This window comes from Lobosporangium transversale (assembly GCF_002105155.1).
Source record: "Lobosporangium transversale strain NRRL 3116 chromosome Unknown BCR41scaffold_8, whole genome shotgun sequence".
NCBI classification, from domain to species: domain Eukaryota; kingdom Fungi; phylum Mortierellomycota; class Mortierellomycetes; order Mortierellales; family Mortierellaceae; genus Lobosporangium; species Lobosporangium transversale.
The window spans coordinates 252,020-273,212 of NW_019028986.1; the positions used below are offsets into that span (position 1 = coordinate 252,020).

General features: G+C 42.4%; 5 protein-coding genes across 5 annotated transcripts; 3 read left to right on the forward strand and 2 right to left on the reverse strand.

The window, feature by feature from the left end:
- The first annotated feature begins 558 nt into the window (after positions 1–558).
- BCR41DRAFT_348602 (hypothetical protein) lies at positions 559–3,608 on the forward strand. The gene has a single exon (XM_022023325.1). It carries the CDS (start codon positions 1,007–1,009, stop codon positions 3,449–3,451), a length of 2,445 nt encoding a protein of 814 aa, XP_021883819.1. The 5' UTR covers positions 559–1,006; the 3' UTR covers positions 3,452–3,608.
- A 479-nt stretch (positions 3,609–4,087) lies between these two features.
- Positions 4,088–9,575, forward strand: BCR41DRAFT_393803 (hypothetical protein; the record flags this gene model as incomplete). Its single annotated transcript, XM_022028591.1, has 4 exons — positions 4,088–4,782; positions 4,927–5,119; positions 5,289–5,403; positions 5,500–9,575. The coding sequence occupies 4 exons, from the start codon at positions 4,088–4,090 to the stop codon at positions 9,573–9,575; spliced, it is 5,079 nt and encodes a 1,692-aa protein (XP_021883820.1).
- A 307-nt stretch (positions 9,576–9,882) lies between these two features.
- On the forward strand, positions 9,883–11,463 carry BCR41DRAFT_348603 (hypothetical protein). Its single transcript, XM_022023326.1, has one exon. The coding sequence runs from the start codon at positions 10,185–10,187 to the stop codon at positions 11,124–11,126; it is 942 nt and encodes a 313-aa protein (XP_021883821.1). The 5' UTR covers positions 9,883–10,184; the 3' UTR covers positions 11,127–11,463.
- Positions 11,464–13,196: 1,733 nt separating this feature from the next.
- Positions 13,197–15,459, reverse strand: BCR41DRAFT_301940 (kinase-like protein; the record flags this gene model as incomplete). Its single annotated transcript, XM_022020645.1, has 7 exons — positions 13,197–13,282; positions 13,384–13,583; positions 13,700–13,941; positions 14,081–14,333; positions 14,454–14,695; positions 14,840–15,098; positions 15,308–15,459. The coding sequence occupies 7 exons, from the start codon at positions 15,457–15,459 to the stop codon at positions 13,197–13,199; spliced, it is 1,434 nt and encodes a 477-aa protein (XP_021883822.1).
- Positions 15,460–16,973: 1,514 nt separating this feature from the next.
- On the reverse strand, positions 16,974–20,754 carry BCR41DRAFT_384665 (WD40-repeat-containing domain protein). The gene is made up of 10 exons (XM_022027597.1): positions 20,112–20,754; positions 19,908–19,967; positions 19,735–19,829; positions 19,489–19,611; positions 19,266–19,387; positions 18,870–19,109; positions 18,585–18,750; positions 18,086–18,464; positions 17,327–17,966; positions 16,974–17,186 (listed from the first exon to the last, which is right to left on the reverse strand). The coding sequence occupies exons 1-10, from the start codon at positions 20,672–20,674 to the stop codon at positions 17,058–17,060; spliced, it is 2,517 nt and encodes an 838-aa protein (XP_021883823.1). The 5' UTR covers positions 20,675–20,754; the 3' UTR covers positions 16,974–17,057.
- Positions 20,755–21,193: the final 439 nt, after the last annotated feature.

Below are 21,193 nucleotides of genomic sequence, written 5' to 3' on the forward strand. Positions count from 1 at the left end.
CTGGAAAAATTTAACTCACACGCTGCAATCACAAACCAGCACGTGCTTGTTCTCAAAAATCGCAGCTAAGATGAGGATTGCCACATTCACCCCTTAATATAACGCGCCATTATTTTTTTTTTACGCGTCCTCAAATTAATTTTGGATTTTGGGTAAAAATGAAATTTGTACAAAATTTTAACGCGTCTATTTTTTATTACTTGGCACGCGCCATGTCGGAGTATACCGAACAGCCTCAGAGAGGTAAACCAACGATCTTCATCCGGTCAATTAAAGCTTTTATTACTATCAAGTTTTATCTGTGGGTATATCTTTAGATGTATGGATATATTTTGGGGACCCCGGGGATTCAAGGAATGTATAGTCAAGATTGGGAAGGAAAAGAAAAAAGAAGACTGGGAGAAGAAGGTGGGCGGAGGAAAGAGAGAATGTGCACGCGAATTTTTCATTTCTACCCATCAAAGAAAAGGAGGATGAAGAAGGAAAAAGAGAAGGGAAAAGAGAGAGAAGAGACATTCATCAACTCTTTTGCTTTACTTGCTTTTCTTTCCACTTATTCATTTTGAGCCTTTCTTCTTTCTCTTTAATTTTTGTTATTAATTTTTTTTTCTGTTATCCATTTCTTAAATCTTTATTCTTCTTTTCTTGCTTCGCTTCTCCTCCGTACGATCCAAACAAGAAGGCGCTAAACACGATCTGATAGATCGTACACAGTCATTTCCAAACAAACTGCTTAGCAACTCATTTTTTCTCTTTTTGCACACTTTCTCTCTACCTGCACAACCTTCGCATACACATTTCTATTCATCTAATTGTCTATTACTCCTTCAATATAAGTATCAATACAACAATCTATGTACTGACTTCCATCTTCGACAGCTGTCCTCACTTTCCATATCGTCGCCATCCTTTCATCACATTTGCTTCGTCATCTATCTCCTTGTCTCAGACATTTCAAAGATATACCATCACTATCGCCAGCTCCTGACAATCACTTCGCTCACACATGGTCACGCCTGCTCTTTCCAGCCCTCCTTTTGTCTTTGAATCGTTCACTGAGGACGGAGATACAAAGGCTCAGCAGGAACCCGATCCAATAAAACTCCCCATGTCGCCCCCTTTATCACAAGAATGCAACGTTTCACTTACAGCTCCAGAACCTTTACTTGAATCAACACCCCTACTACCACCACCACAACAACATCAACAACGGCACAGTCAGGAGGGATCACAACAACAACAGGCGCAAGAACAAAACCAGCTTTCAAACTCCATTCATCCACTTGACCGATCCTCACAGCCAGCACCTAAAAAGACCCTCAATTGGGTCAATGCTTTGCCTTCTCATTTTGATGCTACATCACCAGGTCATCCTCGGAAGAGAAGAAGGAGAACTAATCGTGAAGAACTCCAGATCTTGGAGGATGCATTCGCAAAAAACCTCTTACCCGATGCAGCAACTCGTCAGGAACTGGGCGATCGGCTTGGTATGAGTGTACGAGCTGTTCAGATTTGGTTTCAAAACAGGCGGCAAACACTACGTAAAAAGTCTATTTCATGCAACGCTTCTCAGCCCTTTGGATCAGAAGAAGACACAAGTAAGTCCGATGCAGAGTGTGGTGGTTCCTTTCGCCGACGTTCTTCAGGAGACTCGGTCATGTCTTTGTCGCCTCCTTTAAAACCAATTAAGGATGGTCGCACAAATTTCGGAGCACTGAAATACGCAACGTTATCAACCACCCTGGTGACTGCCCCATCCCTTTGTCCAGAGGTATCTTCATCGCCCTTCGCGCCTACTTCCTCTCTTGCATCGACCGCAGAAAAGAGTTCGTTGACACCACGACCATCTACTATCACTGAAGCGGAAGGAAATTCAACTCTGGAGCCAATGTACACGCCATTATCAGCGCCACCACCGGAGACTAAACTAAGAGGGGTCAAATCAAAGCTTTCAGATCAATTGGTTACAACAGAGACCGAAACAAGCGTTCATGACATTGTTGATGCCGAAACAGCAAATAAGCATCTCTGTTTGCTTTTAGCAGAAGCCAAGAAGAGATCAGAAGAGCAGAAGGTTACCCCCGTCATGGCTCTTTGGCCAGAGACATCTTCCAAAGTGGTTTTGAATGCACCTGTTTCTGGGATGTTCCCAACCACCACTACCTTCCCTACTCCTAAAAGAACCATGTCAACGCCCCTGATAAAGCCCTTAAATGAACATCACGTACCATCCTCCGCATTGCAACAACAGCAACATTCCTCTCGCTCCGCCCTCAAATCCGCTCGTAAGCATCGCTCCATGCCGGAGCCAGTAGCCACCTCAGCATCAACAGGGTCCCCCCGTCCATGCTTTCCATATACTAGGACAGTTTCGCTCATGGAGCAAGTCATCAACCGCCAACAACAGCAACAACAACATCGGCTTTACCATCCCCGTCCAGTCTCATGCAATTTTAAACAGTCAGCACTCTCTATGACTGGTAAATACAACCTCGATAATGTCTGCAATAAGGTCACTCAACAACCCCCATTGAATGTAACAAGTTCTGCAGGACTGTCAGCTGTCCAATTGGCGCGTCGTCTTCAGTATGTTGTTAGTTCTAATCTAAAACGAGTGCAGTCAGAGTCGTCTCTTCAAATACTTTCAAACGCACAGCAAAACAACCCTATTAATGCGCGGTTTGGACAGACTGCTATGAGGGCAAGACGGCTATCTATTGGGAAGACATTATTCGATTCCGAGGAAACGGATGAAGAGACAGATGATGAAAGATCAGTACAGACGCCTTCTATACAACGCGCATTGAACAACATGGATCGATCCTTTGGACCACCCAACCTTGATCAGGAACTGACGCATCAAGCACAGAAGCGGAGAGCTGGTTCCGTAGTGAGCACGACATCGACATCGACCACGATAGATCAACATCATGGTCACTCTCCGTCTGAAAATGTAGACGGTGACGAGACGGATGAAGAGGATTTTGTACTATTGTTACAAAAACAACGTGCAAGGAAGCAACAGGACCAACAGAAGCAACAGCACCCTCAAATGGCCAAGAAGCTTGGGTTAGTAAAATCAATATCAAAGACAGTGCTTTCACCATCTCCAATCTCTACAGATTTCAATCATCGTCAGCACAGAGTTTCAAGCAAATGCCTCAAAACCTCGTTATCAACCTTGTCTCTGGTCACATCGTCACCTACAAGAGATTATGGTCTTGAATTGGAAAGGTCGCGTAGTCCCCTGACAAGCTATCCTATCATCGAGAAAAACCGCACCTGGAATAGTGGGTTATCGACAGTGGAGCAACAGGAATGTAATGCAAAGGCTACATGTATAGAGATGAATATTGATAAGCCTGCATCGCCTGCAACAGAAACCAAGGATTTGAATATGGATGAGCTGGAGTGTGCGAACGTACTGGCGGGTCTTGGATGGGGTCGGTAATAAAATGATGGAAGGTCAAGATTAATGTTGTCATAGTATCATTTTTATTTATTTATTTTTGTAACTGTATATCTCCTTTATTTTATTTATTTTAGTTCAACAGCATCCATGTACCATATTATCATAGTGTCAAAATAATAAGTATCTTCTGCTTGGCCGTATCCTTATGATCATTGAAAACATAAAGATCTATATTGGCACTGCAAGGGATTTTATAATATTACATGTACTTTTCATTGTGGCACCAAAATATCAAAGATCGCTGATGGTGAAAAAGGCTCTTTGGAAACAGGAAAAAAAGGCTTTCTTATGACATGGTGTTACCATCAGTATTGCTATGTATGTAATGTAGAAAAAAGCAGCCTTACAATAATTCTTCAATTACGCGACAAAAAAGAAAAAAAGAATATTGGTCAAAGCCTCTCTACCACGCATGGTAGGAGACACGCGCTGCATTGATCAATACTGGTGCTTGCATCGCATTCGCGCTCTTCTTTAATCCTTTCTCCCAGTTTTCTTCTTGCTTCTTTTCTTTTCTTGATTGGTTTTCATATTCCATCCCTTAACTCAATTCTTCATGTTTATACATATATATATTAGCTACAATTTCTAGTATTTTTAAAGCTGATTTATTTGATGAAGCTTCGTGTACCATCCGAGTCCGCCTTTGTTGGCAATGTGGACACCATTGGTGAATGGTCTGCATCGCCTGAAAGGATTACTCTCTTACTTCGGAATTTTGGCCTCTTAGACTTCGCAGGAAGTCATGAAAATAACGATAATAGTCATCGCATGGACGAAGATGCCGAAGCACCACCACCTTTACCTTCCAAATCAAAGTCACCGCAAATGAAACATCAGCTTTCGATTGACTTCATTGAAGAAATCTCATCATACATTCCTGATTATACCCCTGGCACGCCCATGTCGCCGTCCTCGCCTGTGAGGCACAGCCCCTCAGGAAATAAAAGCCATAGTTTTATTAGGACCCCTGGCAGCACTACTAGTGAGCACGAAGCTGGCCGCAGCAATGATGCAGCAGCTTCTTTGGGTACAGAACGCCGCCACCCTGATTCAAAGCCGTTTGATTTTGAAGGGTACCAACTCTCTCAAATGTACGTCCTCTCAACCCGAAAAATGGAGCACAGGTTCCTGTTCAAGGTTTTTCCAAAGCAAAAGTTATTCCGACACCCAGCTGTTGTGCGAGCTGCTGCCGCCGCGGATGCTAATGCACCACCAGGCCATCGCCGCAGCTATAGTCACCAGAAAGGAATAGTCAGGCATGCGATCGAGAACGAGATTGGCGCCGTAAAATGGTGTCGATTGAATTGGTAAAGGACGTTTTAAAAAAGGCTTAAATAAAGTTATAAAGTTACATTGGAATTTTGAGTAACGAATGGGTGGTCTTGCAATTGAACTCATGTGCTTTTTTTTTTAAAAAAAAAAAAAAAAAAAAAAAAAAAAACATAATGTAGTAAAGATATTGTCGTACCTGAGATCATAGGCTATGCATATTATGGCCACCAAGTCGACATCGAAGCCTATCTCGACATGTTTGGGCTTATGGGTTTCATCCTTATGAGCTATCCTCTCGGAGGCGTTCTTTACGCGTACGATTACCGGTTACAAGGCTCTCAGCAGAAAGATCTCTATCAGTGTCTAGCCAAGGTATTTTTTTTAGAAAAAGCCTTTTTTTAAAAGTCGTAACTAAAGCCTTTGAGCGTATTTTTTTTTTTTTTTTTTTTTTTTTTTTTGGTTTTTCCGATGTTCTTTGCTGATCAACGGCCCAATGATTGGTCGACTCTGAAATATATCTATACATGTATTTATAAAATAGATATTTCATCAGATGCGAAAAGAACCCCAGAATCACGCCGCTGGATTTGCGCTTCCAAATGCCGCACATAAGCTCGGTAGCCAGACACAGCTTGCAAAGACGCGCTCTCGATTCGGTAAAGTCGCGATCATACAATGTAGCAGCGCTGCGATATGCCTGCCGCTCCATTCGTTTTCTCTCGCTTATTCTTTACTATGTTTTTCTCGTCCAGCTTTAATTGTTGAAGCTCTTGATAGAATTAATAGCCCGCTTCAGATGCAATGTCAGAACCCTGGTACTCCTTCAATCCCAAATACTTTGGCATCTGTCACTTCCATCAGCATTGCTGACTTCATTCACTCAAAGCTAACTACCCGTCAAAAGCCAGAGAAAAGAAGTAAGGATCAAAACGCCCCCGACACTACACAAGATAGGATTAGCGACCTTTTGGATATCACTGTTTCCCAGTCGTCCGATTGGGCTTCGCCCTATTATCCAAACATACGCCTGCCCGCCTCTGAGCGACTTCGCCGTGAAACAATTGGCCTAAAACCATCATTCTCGCAATCTTCGCTAATGGCCAGGTCTGAAGTGCTTGATGAAGATGATAGCAGCTCTGGGATGAGTGACTACGAGGCCCTGGGTGAACAACTTGTACAAAACGTACCCCTTCGACATTGTTCTACCCCCACAGGCAACGGTTCTGTATCTCCGCTGAAACGTGTTTCGCTATCTCAAGCGTCATGCAGTGCGCTTAGAGCATGTAAGCTTGCTTTACAGGCTGAGCCAGCCAACAAATCCAGGATTCGTAATATCGCTTCCCGAGCAGCACTGCGAGTCGACACACATATCGCAACCCCAAAAAGCCAACATGCATCCGTTGAGGAATTTGATTGCTCCACTGGAACCATCCCGCAGAAGTCCAACTTTCAGAGTAGCTCTTGGTTTGACCATGATCCCACGATATATTGTAGTTACATGGCTCAGCAAAGGTCTCAAGCTGGTCAAAGCGGAGGCGGTGTTTCTCAAATAGTATACGATCCCTCCACATTTTCGGGGCTGCGGCCGAATCCAACATCTAGTCCCAGTGCGCAGTCATTTTCCTCAAGCGTATTGACGTCCCGAGAACTATTCAGACAACTGACCATGAAAGGAAACAGTCGTGTATTTGAGCCAACAATGAGATGGATGGAAGAAGATTGTATCTGTTGGCCTACTAAATTTGTATATCCTACGTCACCAGCCTCTGGAGCGCCTGTAAGCACTGATGACACCTGTCTAAAACCCGTGGCCGAATATGAGCAAGCACAGCTCTTAAATGCATTGGTGGCGCTTGGGCGATTGGATTCTTTTCCTGGGTCGGTCTGTCGTTTCCCGCAAGCGATTCTAAGGCTTTTGCAACGGATCCTTTGCTTGGCGTACGATGAATTGCTCTTTAGCCAATCAAGCTTAGGTGTCCCTCCAAGGAGACGTGTTGTCACCACGGCCCTTGGAATAGATGGCGACCAGAATTGGGGCGCGCCTGGGAGGCAACTAAGGGTATTTCGGCCTTCGGAGAGTAATAGTATTTTCAAAGGGAGTTGCATTGTCTTTACCCATGGACACATGGATCCGACATCATTGATCACCCATCCGCAAACTGGGGCCTTGTTGGCAGTCATAAATTTTGAGCACGCAGGTTTCTTGCCGAGTTATGCAGAGGACTTTCATAAACCTTTTGTAATGGCAAGGCATACTATGTCGTTCTGTAATTTCGAAGATTATATTGCTACAGAGAATAGCAGCTGTAGGGACAGGCGTCCCTGGTGGAAGCCGTTATTTAGCTCCTCTAATAAGCAAAAGGAAAGGCACCAACAAGCAGCACTCCATTCATTGAAAGGCTCAGTATTACCGTGGCAACCGCCATCGCCGAGAGCGGTAAGGGACGAGCAAGCCATACCCATGGTCAAGGATCAAGACATTAACGTGATTATTTCGCCTCGTTTAGCACAGACCGCTTCTCGGGAGTATTTACAACATTGGCAGAAGAATAACAACAAAGGAAGCCATATTTGCCCTTCTTATTCAAGACATGGCCAATTTCCAATGCCCTACCCTGTCATTAACCATTACCTGCGGAAATACGATCCCTCCGCGTACAAGACAGTGAGTTATTCTGAATTCTCCAATCTGTCATCTATAATCTCTGACCCCGCTATGTCCCGAGCCAAAGCAGCTACCGTGGTCACATCTACCAACGCGCCTCAACACCCACAGTACCCACGAAGCAATAGTACCATGATGCATCAGAGCCTTTTGGAAGGTGGTAATAGTGGGCTATGGACATCTTCGGCTCCTGCCGTTGCTGTATGGACAAGACCCCAGTTGCAACCTCATATAAGGGACACTCCAAGTCGAGAGCCAACATCTTCAGTTGATGAGAGTCTGAACCATAACCCCACAGAGTATATTTCATCGACTAACGGAGCAGCTGGTCTCAACAGTGCAATGGAGTATAGGGGAACAGACACCTCCGAGTTTGCCTGTTACAAATCTGTTAAAGACGATGTCGCTGTCCAGCATGGTACAGCCAGTCCTCTCTCATCCTTGCGGTTCACAACATTTAAAAGAACGACAGCGAGGGCGATGTCGGCGCCATCAGCTACGGTTGATGATGAAGGCTTATCCGCGTTTCCTTCGTTAGTTATGGAGGATATGGGCTTAGGAAAGCTAGTCCCCAGGGTTGCAAAGGTGGATCAAAATGGATGGTCCCAGTTCCTGGATTGTTACCACGCTATGGATAAAGACCAGGGAATATCTGAAGCTTCTTCTACTTTTCATGCTACAACAATGTCAAGCGAATTCCTCAATGGCTCTTCATCATCAAAGCGAAGCAGTATTTTCTCGGTGTCGCCGGTGCTAACTCTGAAAGCGTCACAACAGAATAGATACCCTCGTCAATGCGAGCGTGAGCAGAGCTCAAAAGCCCTAGAGGCGTTTCTAAGTATTAGCATGACGCTACAGAACCTGGTTGTTGTGTTAGAGGCAGGTGGCATTGTGGTGACTCCAGAACAACTCCTTGATGCGATTGCGCGTAAGCGCGGCCAGTGGTACCAGGAGAAACTCGATGCACGGGCCCAAAGGTCCGAAGTAAGAGAACCACAGCCATCTCAATCACACGCACTTGATAACGACCATAGCCACGACAGTATCCGACTTGGTACAGAGCGTTCCTTTGGTGATCAAGCAGAAGCGGTCATGGTGGCTGCGGTCGATAAATCCGGTCAGTTTGAGCCATCAAATGTGTTGTTGCAACACGATCCTGCCCGCATCAATATGGAAAGCAAAGAAAAAGGTACAAAACATGCGAGACGTCGAAGCGCCTTTAAGAACCTCCTTCTCAAGGTTGCCCACATGACCAAATCATCTGCATCCAAGGACAGCAACAAACTTGGGATGACTACGACAACCACTCGTGTTACCACGGCAGAAGCTACACCGATGTCACTCATTCATCGAACACAGCGTTCCATGAGTGTGTCACCTACATTCTATCGTCCAACGCGAACTTCAGAGGATAACATTCTATATTCAGCTCCTGGCATACAGCGCGACCCATTGCCTTCGGAACTACCAGGCCATCTTTTCCAAAGATCTTCTTATGGAGACACTGCAAACGATTGTTTCTTGATCAAAGGTAATGATCGTGGTAGTGATAAAGCTAATAACAGGAGCAGTTGGATGAATGAATATTCGAGTCCCCTCTCAGCCACATCCATCGTGGGTTTGAGGTTAAGAACTAGTGCGTATGGAGCAACTAATGGGGCTGATACAAAGCATGATCAAGAGATCATTGTACCTTTAGCTCCGAATGTTCCCTTGGGTAGTATGACCACATCACCAGATACACCAATATACGGGATACAGTTGAGCAACCAAGACAGAACGAAGGCTTCAGCTCAGATTGAGTTGGAGCGAATCCATCGAGCAGAACAAGAGTTTTGGAAGGAAATGGAGGGTCTTTGTGAGCCCTTGGGAGGAATGGAAGAAGAAGAAGAAGAAGAAGATGACTATGACAAAGACCATGGTGACAAGTACACCGATACTTGTATGGACAAGAACACGAACATGAATGACACTGGAGAAGCAGAGAAGCAACACAAACAGAAGCAGAGATGGTATCCAGGGGTTGCTATATTGGACATTCATGATTTAGAGCGTAATCTCGAGATTGTGGAGAAGCATGTAGCGATGCTAGAGCACCAGGCAGCTACATTCTACGCTGAGTTGGAACAAAAGAACCGAGCATGTGCAGTAGGATCAAAATAATAAAAAGAACATGTCTGATCGATTGTATGGTGTTTTGTATGTGATTTTTTCTTTATCGTTGGCCGTTTTCTTTGTTTGGCATTATGGTATATAAACATGTAAATATGAACATTTGGCATGAGAACACGATGGCACAAAGAGACAAGTTTGTCACACCATGGACAAATCAAATGGGCGAACAGAACAGGGTGCAACTGTAGCCCAGGTTAGAAAACCTGTCATTTGCTAATGTGAACGCATAAAATGTATTTCTGAATTAATGTCCTATTTGATGATGTGTGTTACATCTTTTTTTAAAAGCATTCAATTCGTATTGTCTTCCTTTTTTTTCTTTTTCTTCTTCTTTGCGATCCTTCTGTTGGCCCCCTGTCCCCTTTTTCCCTTTAGTCCCTAGTTCTCATCATCTGTAACTTTGTCGTCCATTCATTCACATTAACATATTCGCTCATTCATTCATTCCTTTTCTGAACCAATATTTGATCGCAACCTACATAACACAATCCTGCACATTTATCCCTGCGCAAAAGCCTCTTCCTGCACTATCGGCTCTCCTTCCTCTCTCTCTCTCCCCTCTCTCAATCACTCTCAAAGTACATTCCTACATATATAATGTCTTCTCCAAGGCAACCTACTGTCACTGCTACAGGCGGTGCTCCTGCTGCTACCAGAACAAACGTTGGTGGCTCTGCTCCAACCTATATTATCCCCGGCAGTGAAGTCGATGGATCTGTCACAATCTTCAATCTCCCCACCGGCACTCAGACCTTTGTTTACCCTGCCTTACCCTCCAATGCCAATGGTCCCAACACTCCCAACTACAGCCACGGCCAGGGCCAGGGAGCTAATGGTAGTCAAACGAAATTGGCTCTGATCATTGGCAGCACAGTTGCCGGCATTGCTGTCATTGCAATTGTGGGTCTTTTGATTCAGCGAGGCCGGGCTAGGGCTCGCACCAACGCTATTAACTCGCATCAATCTCGGAATCGTCAGAAACAGAATAATCAAAACAGTAACAGTGGTGTATCCACTGGAGCAGCTGGCAATATGAGTGGTGGTGAAGATGATCGTGGAGACAAGTCTAAGCTTGCTAGATCCTTCACGATCCGCAAACCGCCTAGTGTGTATATAGAGGATGACCAAGATCTGGACCAGACAGGCCATCCTCATTACAAGAGCGCGAGTGATGCGTTGAATCATCCGTACTATGGTGAGCGCACGCCAGGTCTGGTTGAATATGAGCTCTCAGACACGAGTGGACAGAAATATAGTCCCAGTAGTATAGCAGAACGCAAGCGATATGTGGAGCAGCAGCAACGCAAGGTCATGGATGAATATGAGATGTTTAACCCTTACATGGATCTTCCACCACCATCGCCTTACCCTGCATCCGTTTCTGGGTCAGCAGCTCCATCATATACCTCAGGGCCATTGTCTCCTACAATGGGTGGGCGTAGTCCAAGAGTGCACCACAATCCAAGCCAATCGCCAACGCATTCATCATTCGGACGACCGATGCAGCAGCAATTCGATTCAAATGATTACCGATATTGATTTGCCCATCTTTTTTATTTTTTGCTCCTTAATGTTACTTCCGTTCATATACAGTTTTACATTTATAACAACTAATAATAAATTTTTTTTTTTGTTCAAGAATACCGTTGGTCAAAGATTGCAGGGAATACATGGTTTGTTTTTTTGTCAACTCAGCTTGATCATGACCCCATTCCATCTCCTCTCCTTTTGACTTTTTTTTGCTCTCAGACAGGAACGAGTCTTTTCCCCACTTGTGCTAAAAAGACAGATATGAACCTTATTATCACAAAAACAACGCAAATGAAAAAATGAGACCATGTTTGTTTTCAAGCAGGTCATGGATATGGATAAATCAATGACCAGACCGTTTTTTTTTTTTTTTTTTTTTTTTTTTTTTTTTTTAAACCACTTTAACATGGGATGCGACTTTTCTGCTGGCGTTGTATATATGTCAATACATGTTGTACATGAACACAACCCCAGTCTTACATGTGTAGTAGTAAGGTTTTGGCTTTGCAGAACCAAACAAAATGATATTAATAACGAATTACATTTGGTGTAATACGAACAAACTCCAAGTTGAATATTTTTTCTTTGCGTGACCATCGGGAACGGCTTTGAACCATATGAACATTGCAGACAAACTGGATGTTTGTACATGTAGAAAAACTTGTATGAACTCTAAGCTTTTTGCAGCTTTGCACATGCTTTGGGAAATATAAAGAAATAATAAAGGCTCTCAATACATACAGTGCCCGCCCATGAGCACAAACATTAATGAGTGCATTGACAAGGCACTGACGGTTACTGAACTTAGCCTGGCCAAATAATTGCACATGGGAATAATATGAGAAAAAATGGAGTCAATGGCCTGGCCATTTCTCTTTTTCTTCATCCGACTCTGTGCTTCCTGGGTCTTTGGCTCATTCTCATAATCTTGTACATGTATCTCATTAACTCTGATGTAATCTCTCCACATGGAGTGAGCGCCCAAAGAATTCTTTGTCATATTATAGGTCCGTCTCTTCTTTTTTTCTTTTTTACTATATTCCGTTAACTCTTATCGTCCTCCAATCCTGATTACTCCCAAATCAAATATTGCTGAAACTTAATTGTCCGTTCCCCATTACAGCAAGCGGGCCGTCTAAGTCTTTCGTTATACTTTCTGAGTAGATCAGCAGGTCGTTGGCTCCCCCTCCCCGTCCAAGAGTAGCATTCCGAGCTTGCCTACTTCAGATTATGGTATTTGATTTTAAAATGTCTTTGGTGTAATTTTTTTTTTTTTTTTTTTTTTTTTTTTTGCTTATGACACAACGAGTGGTTTACGATCACATTAGTTTTTATTATCTCCAGCAATATTTAGCCCTCCCCTTTTCTCTCTTCCTCCGTTTTCTGTCTCTTCTCTTTCCGTATCATTCTTGTATGGCTCAGCTTACATCTTAGCAGTGGTCGAAACAGTATGTCATCATACACACGCCTGCAAGTCATATTCTCTACAAAAAGAAATTAAAATATGATTTCGCGACATTGGAGATACGATTGGCCTTAAAGGACCACCAGTATTGAACGAACACCTGAGTCGTTCAAGCAAATATATCATGCCAAACTGACCTTTGAGGCTGTCAAGATTCGCTAAAAAGCTGTGATCAAAACTCAATTCTTTTATACAGACAAATGAAAAAAAAAAAAAAAAAAAAAGGACGAATATAAAGATATAGTAGAGCAAATGATTTCTGACAAAACATTGGGGCCTTCAGATAATGCTTAGGTCATGGAGATGAAGTGTAAAGTAGTCAATACCATCTTCACTCCCAGAGCTATGGGCGTTTCGATTCCCAATTTGTAAGAGATGTTCACCAGACATCTGAGGAGGTCCTGAATATTAGTCAACATCAAACATAGCCTCAAAATATTGGATGGACAGGGAACATATTGCTAATAGGAAGGGTTCAGGACAAGCAAGATGATCAATGTACAATGTAAAACATTACGAGCACAGCGTAAGTTAATAGTTAACAAAACGGCACAGTTTACTTTTTGTACAAAAAAAAAAAAAAAGAAAAAAAAGAAAAAGGAAAAAAAGGATATTTAGAGTGCATTTCGTTTAGTTAAGGATTCAAATCGTTTAAATGTGTATCCCACAAAGGCCAGATCCTTTTGCTTGCTATTCTCGTCTGGTGGATGATATTCTATAGTTTAAGGGAAAACAAAAAAAAGAGCTATCAGTCATCATACAATTTTTTTTTTTTTTTTTTTTTTTTTTAATACAACATACCATGCTGCTCAGGATGGTCTGGGACTTTATCCAAATCTTCTGTGGGGAAATAGCTCGTGTCTGTAATGGATGTCAGTACTGGAACAAAAGGCGATTCCATTCGGCGAATATTAACCCAGTCGACTCCATGGAAGAACGGATGCGACATAATCTCATGCACACTATGTCTACCTAATCTCATCTCTGGTGAACAAATCAACCTAAATAGAGGATTAAAAAAAAAACAAGATTGCCATCGCGACGTTAAGTATGGTGTAGGAAGAAAAAGAGACATTACATATTGTTTCTCTTGACAAAGAAAGAAAACCATAGGTACCTGCGAATCAAATCCTCTGCATCCGGTGAAAGATGTACATCTTCTGGGAAATAGAGTTGCTCCCTCCAATTCATAATCTTACGGTACGTCTCATGAGCGTTCTCGCTACAGAATGGAGGATATCCTACCAAGCATTCAAACATAATGGCGCCCAATGACCACCAGTCACACTCCTGTCCATATCCCTGTTGCAGAAAGATTTCAGGTGCAATATAGTCGGGTGTCCCAACAGTAGAGTAAGCCTAAGTACGCAAAGAAAGAAAGGAAAAGAAAGGTTTTGGTGGAAATAGGATGAAAGCGGATCAGTAAACAAAAAACCCTTATATTCGGGTCAGAAAAAAAAAAAAAAAAAAACTGACTAGACTGTGCTGAGACACATACCAAAGTCCTTCGGTTTTTCTTCCAGGTGGCCAGTCTGTCTTTACTCGAGAAAGTGAGGTTGATCGCATCGACAGATGTGTCCAATCTCGTTACTCCATCTTCATGATTACTGTTTCCACCCTTGATTTGGCCATCCAATAAACGCTGATAGAACTGAGAATCGTGCGTCTTGTGAAAACCTGTTGAGAGACCAAAGTCAGATAGTTTGATGTGTCCATCACGATCAATCAAAATGTTGTCTGGCTTGATGTCTCTATAAGAGATGTCATGACAAAACCATAAGCGTTTAGTAACAGAAATAAGAAACTCCAATTGTACTACGGAGGCTAAACGTCAATGACAACGAGTAACGATCTCTTCCTCTAATATATACCTGTGAATGAAACCCATCTTGTGAATATCTTCGATAGCAAGTACACATTCAGCAATATAGAAGCGGGTCACATCTTCTGAAAAAGTGTCGTATTTGATTAGCATTGTCATCAAATCTCCTCCAGGCAAAAACTCCATGATGAGATAGAGATAATGGGAGTCCTGGAATGAGTAGTACAGCTGGACTACCCAAGGGGACTCTGACTCTGCCAGCACATCTCTCTCAGCTTTAACGTGAGCCAACTACAAGGGGAAAAATTTATACATTCATACATTAAGAGTTCTTGGTACAAATTTATATATATATAAAGGATTTCAACTTTCATTATCCAATGCAGTATACGTTTGTACATGTATGTGTATGCGCAAGCATGTAAATGGGCTTACCTGATCCTTTTTAAACATGTCTGCTTTGCGAAGCGTCTTCATGGCATAGATCTTGCCAGAGTCCAACTTCTGAACTAATCGTACTTCACCAAATGCTCCCTTGCCAATCACCTTCACCGTCACAAAATCTTCCAATCCCAGGCGCGTCCTTCGTAGTCGCAGAAACTGCGATTCTTTTCTACCCAATGCCTCCAACTGGCGATGCTTGCGTTCTACACTTCCTGGCTCTGTTTCTAGCTTCCTTTCAAGTTCTATCCTCCTGTACAAGGTTTGGAGAGACACGGAATTATATATATATTTTTTTTTTAAAAAAAAAAAAAAAAAAAAAAAAAGGGGGGGAGTTAAAATAAATATGACAAAGAGGAGTGAATGTAATCCATGCCACAGAACATTTAAAAGTGCTCTTCGTAAAAATGGAAATGTTTCTACAAAAGCACCCTTTTCTTTTTCCTTTAGTTATAAACGGACCTTTCACTCCGTTCAATAGCCTGCTCTAATGAAAGACTGAAATGATGCTCCAGTCGATACTTTGCAGCGGCGGACTGATCGAAAGCAGACTTGGTGATCCCCTCGGTTGACCGATCATAGAGCTGCTCGGTACTCGCACTCGCTCCCGGCATACCTCCTTCATCATAGCCATGGTGCTGTTGGTGATAAGGCTGGTGTTGATGCTCGTGCTCGTGCGGATGTTGATGTTGGTATTGATGCTGTTCATACTGGTGCTGCTGTGAGTGTTGATATTGTTGTTGATATTGTTGTTGATGCTGGTGCTGATGCTGGTGTTGATATTGGCCATTGTAATCATGATAAGAATCATACTGGCTGGGAGGACCAGATGTAGTGGTCAATCCTCCACTTCCCCCAGAGTACGGTGGAATAGGAGGCACACCTTGGTTGGAGTATTGCCATTGCTGCTGCTGTTGTTGCTGTGGCTGTTGATGGAGATGGTAGTGCGGCGGCTGCTGTTGCTGCTGTTGCTGTTGTTGCTGCTGCTGGTGGCCTGATTGATGTGGCGGCAGATAGTCGTACTGCATCGAAAACGAAGAACAATGATGTTCTTGATGTATTCAACTGTTTTAGAAGGGAAACTGTTCTAGTGTGTATGTGCTACTGTTGTTTGGACCTTGAGAAAAAATAAATTCAGATAGAAAGAGGAGGGAAGAGAAGAGAAGAGGAAAGAAAGAAAGAGAAGAAAAGAGAAGAAAAGAGAAAAGTAGATGTAGTGATGAAAAGAGATGAGAGGAATCTAAATGGGCGAATGCTGTTGAACACAGATGATGAAGCTCAGAAAAGACAATGAAAATATTGTTTCATAAATATGTGGGTATAGTTTTTAGTTCTAGTTCAAGTATTCTAAAGCAATAGCTCGCCATTTCATGCCCTGGCAATTAATGTTACGGCTACAAAGCACAATCCTTTTGATCAGCATGTAACCTTATCAGAAAAGTATCTTTGGACTCCAAATTATATCTCTGTTCACAGCCTGCACACACAAATGTAATATCATCCAAATGCAATATTATCATCCATGAGGAAAGGGAGTCGATTGCAAAGAACGCAGATCAAGATGGCTTAAATCTGCCGCCGTATATCGTAGTCACAGTTAAAGAAGACAAGGTCAGCTCAGCAATAGTGAAGGCTCGTGTAATATAATACTATAAACTCTTATGCTTTCATTTCGCGTGTTGTGTTTCTCGCCAAAGAGGAATTTGGCTCGGTGGAGATCCTCGAAGAAAAAAAAAAAAAAAAATGTCCTACAAACTATTTTCTTGAGGTAATTTTTTTTTTTTTTTTTTTTTACAAATTGTACGACCCAAGCTAACCTGGCAGGCCTCTTGGCCAAGGCAATGGAGCTTGTATTTTACCCATTTTATTTTTTTTAATAAACATGTTTCCAGAGTAAAATGGAGTAACATGTCTGTGCTATTAAGAAGTTAGGGCTGTCAATCCATGCATTACTCAGTGAGCATGAGATCCAATATCAGCGACGCGTACGTATGAGGATGCCTGGGACTGGAAAACAAAAAGTTATTAATGCTCTCGCCTTGAGGCCTTCCAGCTGTAGACAAAATATCATGCATGCATTGTTACACAAAGAATGAGTAGAAAAAAGTAGGAGTGGACTCATCATAGAGTGCAAGATTAGATCCTCATTTTTATTTGAGTGAAGAGACATAAAGTTTTTCCTGTTTTCTTTGCCATCTTTGCATGCCTCAGTTTAAACTAACTCGAGAACCTTGATGACTCCAGAACTATTGGCAGCCAGTAAAATATTATTTGACGTATTTTTCTTCCAGCAAACTGAGCTCACGAATTGGCCGGGATCTTCATCTGCAGTATCTTCACCCTGGTGATATGGATGATGTAGTCGAATGGTTTTTGTGTGTATGTGAGAGAGAAAGAAAGAGAAAAGGATTGAATTTAATACACTATGTCATGAGCACAAATGTCTAAAAAACACTGCAAAGAAATATCGATGATACTTACCGTAACAGGATTTGAGTTGCCAAACTTGACAGTGACAACTGGATCTCGAAGCTCTTTGTAGTACGTATAAACGGCGTTATTCTCGCTACCACAAGAAATCCAATCGCCAGATGCACTGAGGCCGACAAAGTTCTTTTCGTTTACATGGCCAGTATACGTTCTCGCACAATTCATCCGTAACGTGTTCCAGAGCTTAAGAGTGCTGTCTGTTGAGGCTGACACCAATTCATCCCGTCCGAGAAACTTGACATATGATACAGCCTTACGATGGCCTTTGAAGACGTACAGGGGTTCATTTGCTTTACGAAGATCATAGTAATGAATATGATGATCCGCACTTCCAAACGCAATGTGATGACTGCTCTCAGGATTGAATTTGACACAGCAAATGTTGGCCTTGCTCTCAATGGTACACACAGATGCTTTTGATATTGTGGACCAGATCTTGACCTTAGTGTCATCACTGCCACTGGCAAGGCGTGTTGGATCTGTGCGCGAAAAGTCAACACTCCATGCCCGCTTTTCGTGTTCGTCATAATTGAGTGTGTTAATGCCAGTTTGCGCATCCCACAGTGATACGATGCCCTCGTAGTCAGAACTTGCGATTTGAGCTTTAATATATGAGTTCCATGAGAGACAGCTGTGGGATATGATATTCATTAATGAATCAAGGGTTAGATGCTATCAAATATATATGGTTGATTTAGAGAGTCTGACATCAAGTAGACTATTAGCTTTTCACGTAATTTGTGGCCTGACCTTATTTTGCTCCGACACATCATTTCACGCACTGGATAATGAAGAACTGATGTTATTGGTCTCTTGTTGGATGAGTATCGTGAGTGTCGACTAAGATCACTAGGGTCATACATCTCTGATCTATCATCTTCTCGGAAGCTCGTGCCCGCAAGACCTGTCTTTTCAATACATCCATATTCAAAAATTTTGATCTTCCGCGTCACACCCGCTGTTGCAAAATATTCGTCGTCTCGGTCAAACTCGATGGATGATACAATTGACGATGCGTTGAAAATGTCGCCATATCGCAACGTGTTGATATGCTCAAAGTGAGAGAACCGCGTGAATTTAGAGATCGTAGAGCAAAAGCTTGACAGCGCTGACTCTCTTTTGGTTGATGCTGTGTGATGCGGAACAGAAAGCATGACATGGATTGAAGTATTAATACTCAGAAACAGAGAATGCGCAAACAGCCCCCTTCGTGAATAAATAAGGAAAGGGGAACCAAGCATCCACTTACAGTTAAGGGATACGTCAAAGTAGCACCGCTGCAAGTCTTCGAAATGGGTTGCTACACGTTTTTTGTTGACATTGACTTGTTTAGCAATACTTAGGCTCTGGAGATGCGCTTCTGTATTGAGCTTTCCTGAATTGATTCCATCGTTTTTATCATCCTGCTCAAGTTGCTATCGTCATTAAAAAAAAAAAAAAAAAAAAAAAAAAAAAATCGAATCAGGTTAAAATAATGATTTTGCATCAAGGAAACGAGAACATAAGATGGTATAAATAAAGAGAGACAGCTTACAGAGTGGCTTCTCTTGGTCCCTGCCTGCGCTGGGACAGTTTCATCCTCTTCTTCTGAGACCTCATTAGGGACTTGTACTCCTGCTGAATTTCCAATGCACTCGAGAGAGTCATCGTCCTCTTCCTCTAGACTCTGCGTGGTTTGGTAGCCATTTTGTCGCTTTAGCATGTCCAGTTTCTCCTGAGCTTTCCTCATATCGTTATCAAGACATTGAATTTGCATGTTAAGTTCTTTTAAAGCCTGGATTAATAATACACATATATCAAATGTATTAATACACTGTATATATGAATTTCATTTAACATCCTGTCGGAACCATGATATGTTCTAGCCATGGCCTGTTATGGAGTTGATCGGTGGTGTAAGCGGTGCATATTATAAAAAAAATAAACCTGCCTTTTCCTTCTCTTCTCGAGTATTCCTAAGAAAGTCCAATAGTACTTCCAGTTCAACCTGCTGATCAGTTGACTCCAGTTTCCGTTTTTTTGCTTGCAAAGTCGATAGTAACTCATCGAGTTCTAAATAAAAATAAAAAAACATTTCTTGATTAATCCACCATCCTCCACGTGCATTCTAATAGTCCTAGTATTTCTTAGCAATGGCCACAGTCGAAGCATACCTTCCCGCGTATAATCATTTTGGGTGAGAAGGTCATGTTTCAGCTTAATACGAGGCTCCCGTGTCCTACTTTCAGCAGTTGAGTCCTGTAATTCAGCGGCTGTGCGCTCAAATATACTATTGACTAATCGAGATGATAGACAGCAAACAAAGGGTGTGATTTGTCAGGCACAAAGCGCCGTGCAGTCACGAGATGGATAGGCTCAACTATGATTCTTGGCCCGTTTGAAAAGACGGAGCGACTTACGTAAAAAGTTGGGGAAGATCTGATCCCTTGTCAGCGGCGCTCGACACGTTGGGCAATCCTGCCTCTCGTTCAGATGCTGGGATATGCATAAGTAGCTACAAGCAATAGTCCTATTAGTAAAAACCCTCTTCAATGGTTGTTTTGTTTTATAATCTTACTAGGCCTAGACTTACCAGAATGAGTGACCACATTGCGTTAAAAATGTCTCTTTCATTAATGATAAACAGATAGGGCTGTTTCGTCAGAGTAAAATATGAATATGTATGTTTGTATATATAAAAAAAAAAAACGGCTATTGTGAGTACGACGTAGGATATTACTGCACAGAGTCGTTAAATATTTTTAATCAACATAGGCCTTTCTAGGACCAAACCTACCAATGGAAGTCGTTTGATACAGCTGTAAGCAGGTCAGCTGGGATAGGTGGATGTAGGGGGCGAGGACTGGCTGTGGTAGAGGTCGATGCAGAAGACGATGAGCTCGCACCTTGACTGTTCTCAAAGGCTTCCATAATGGCACCTATCCGTGATGCTGTGAATCGTTGTCTCTTTCGAACAGCTGTTCTCAGGTTTGTGTCAATACCACTGCTTGCGCTGTTGTTAGTGTAGCCATTGTTAAGAACAGTAGAGGATGAGGGTGAAGACGAGAACGAGGACGAGGTGGCAAGGGTATCTTCAACAGCAGCGGCGGTGGTAGTGGTAACAGCAGAAGAAGGGCTGTTGATTAATGTTCTTGCAGGGTTAATACTATCATTGTTGTCATTATTGTTGCCCCTGTCATTGTTGTGGGTGTTGTTGATATCATTAATATTTCTAGTGTTATTTGTCGTAGTTAATGAGACAGATGTAATGACATTGGCTGTATTGTTCATGTTGTTGTGATGGCTATTGCTACAAATTCTGCTGCTGCTATTGTTGTTATTGTTGTTACTGTTATTCATGATTATTAATTAAGTAGAAAAGGAAAGGAAGGAAATATTAGAATAAATGAAAAACAAGTCGATCGCACGACGAATTGTATGGAGCGAAAAGAATAGGAAAAGAACAAAGAGGAATATGAGCTGAATTACCAGCCTTCTTTCAACAGTCAGGTGCAGAGTAATTTTGGTGGCAACCACATTTTGCTGAACACATTTTAATGGTTCTTCTCTTTTGTTGCCTATTTTTATCATTCCTTCCACAGTTTCTTCTCCTTTGCGTTTGGTCTCTCGAGCCCTGAACGCAATGAAACTGTCCCTGCGTCCATGGTGCGGATGGAATAAAGCAGGTGGGTGACTGTGTCAGCCGCAGCCGCATACTTCGTACCTTCAAAGTATTCAAACCCTACAATTATCAAGGTACTTTGAAATATAATCATGATTCCACTGTTGAATAGTTTCTTTCCACGATATGGCCTCCATATCTGGATAAACTAGCTATGGGGAAAGTTGTCGATCTGATTTTTGGATTAATCCTTGAGC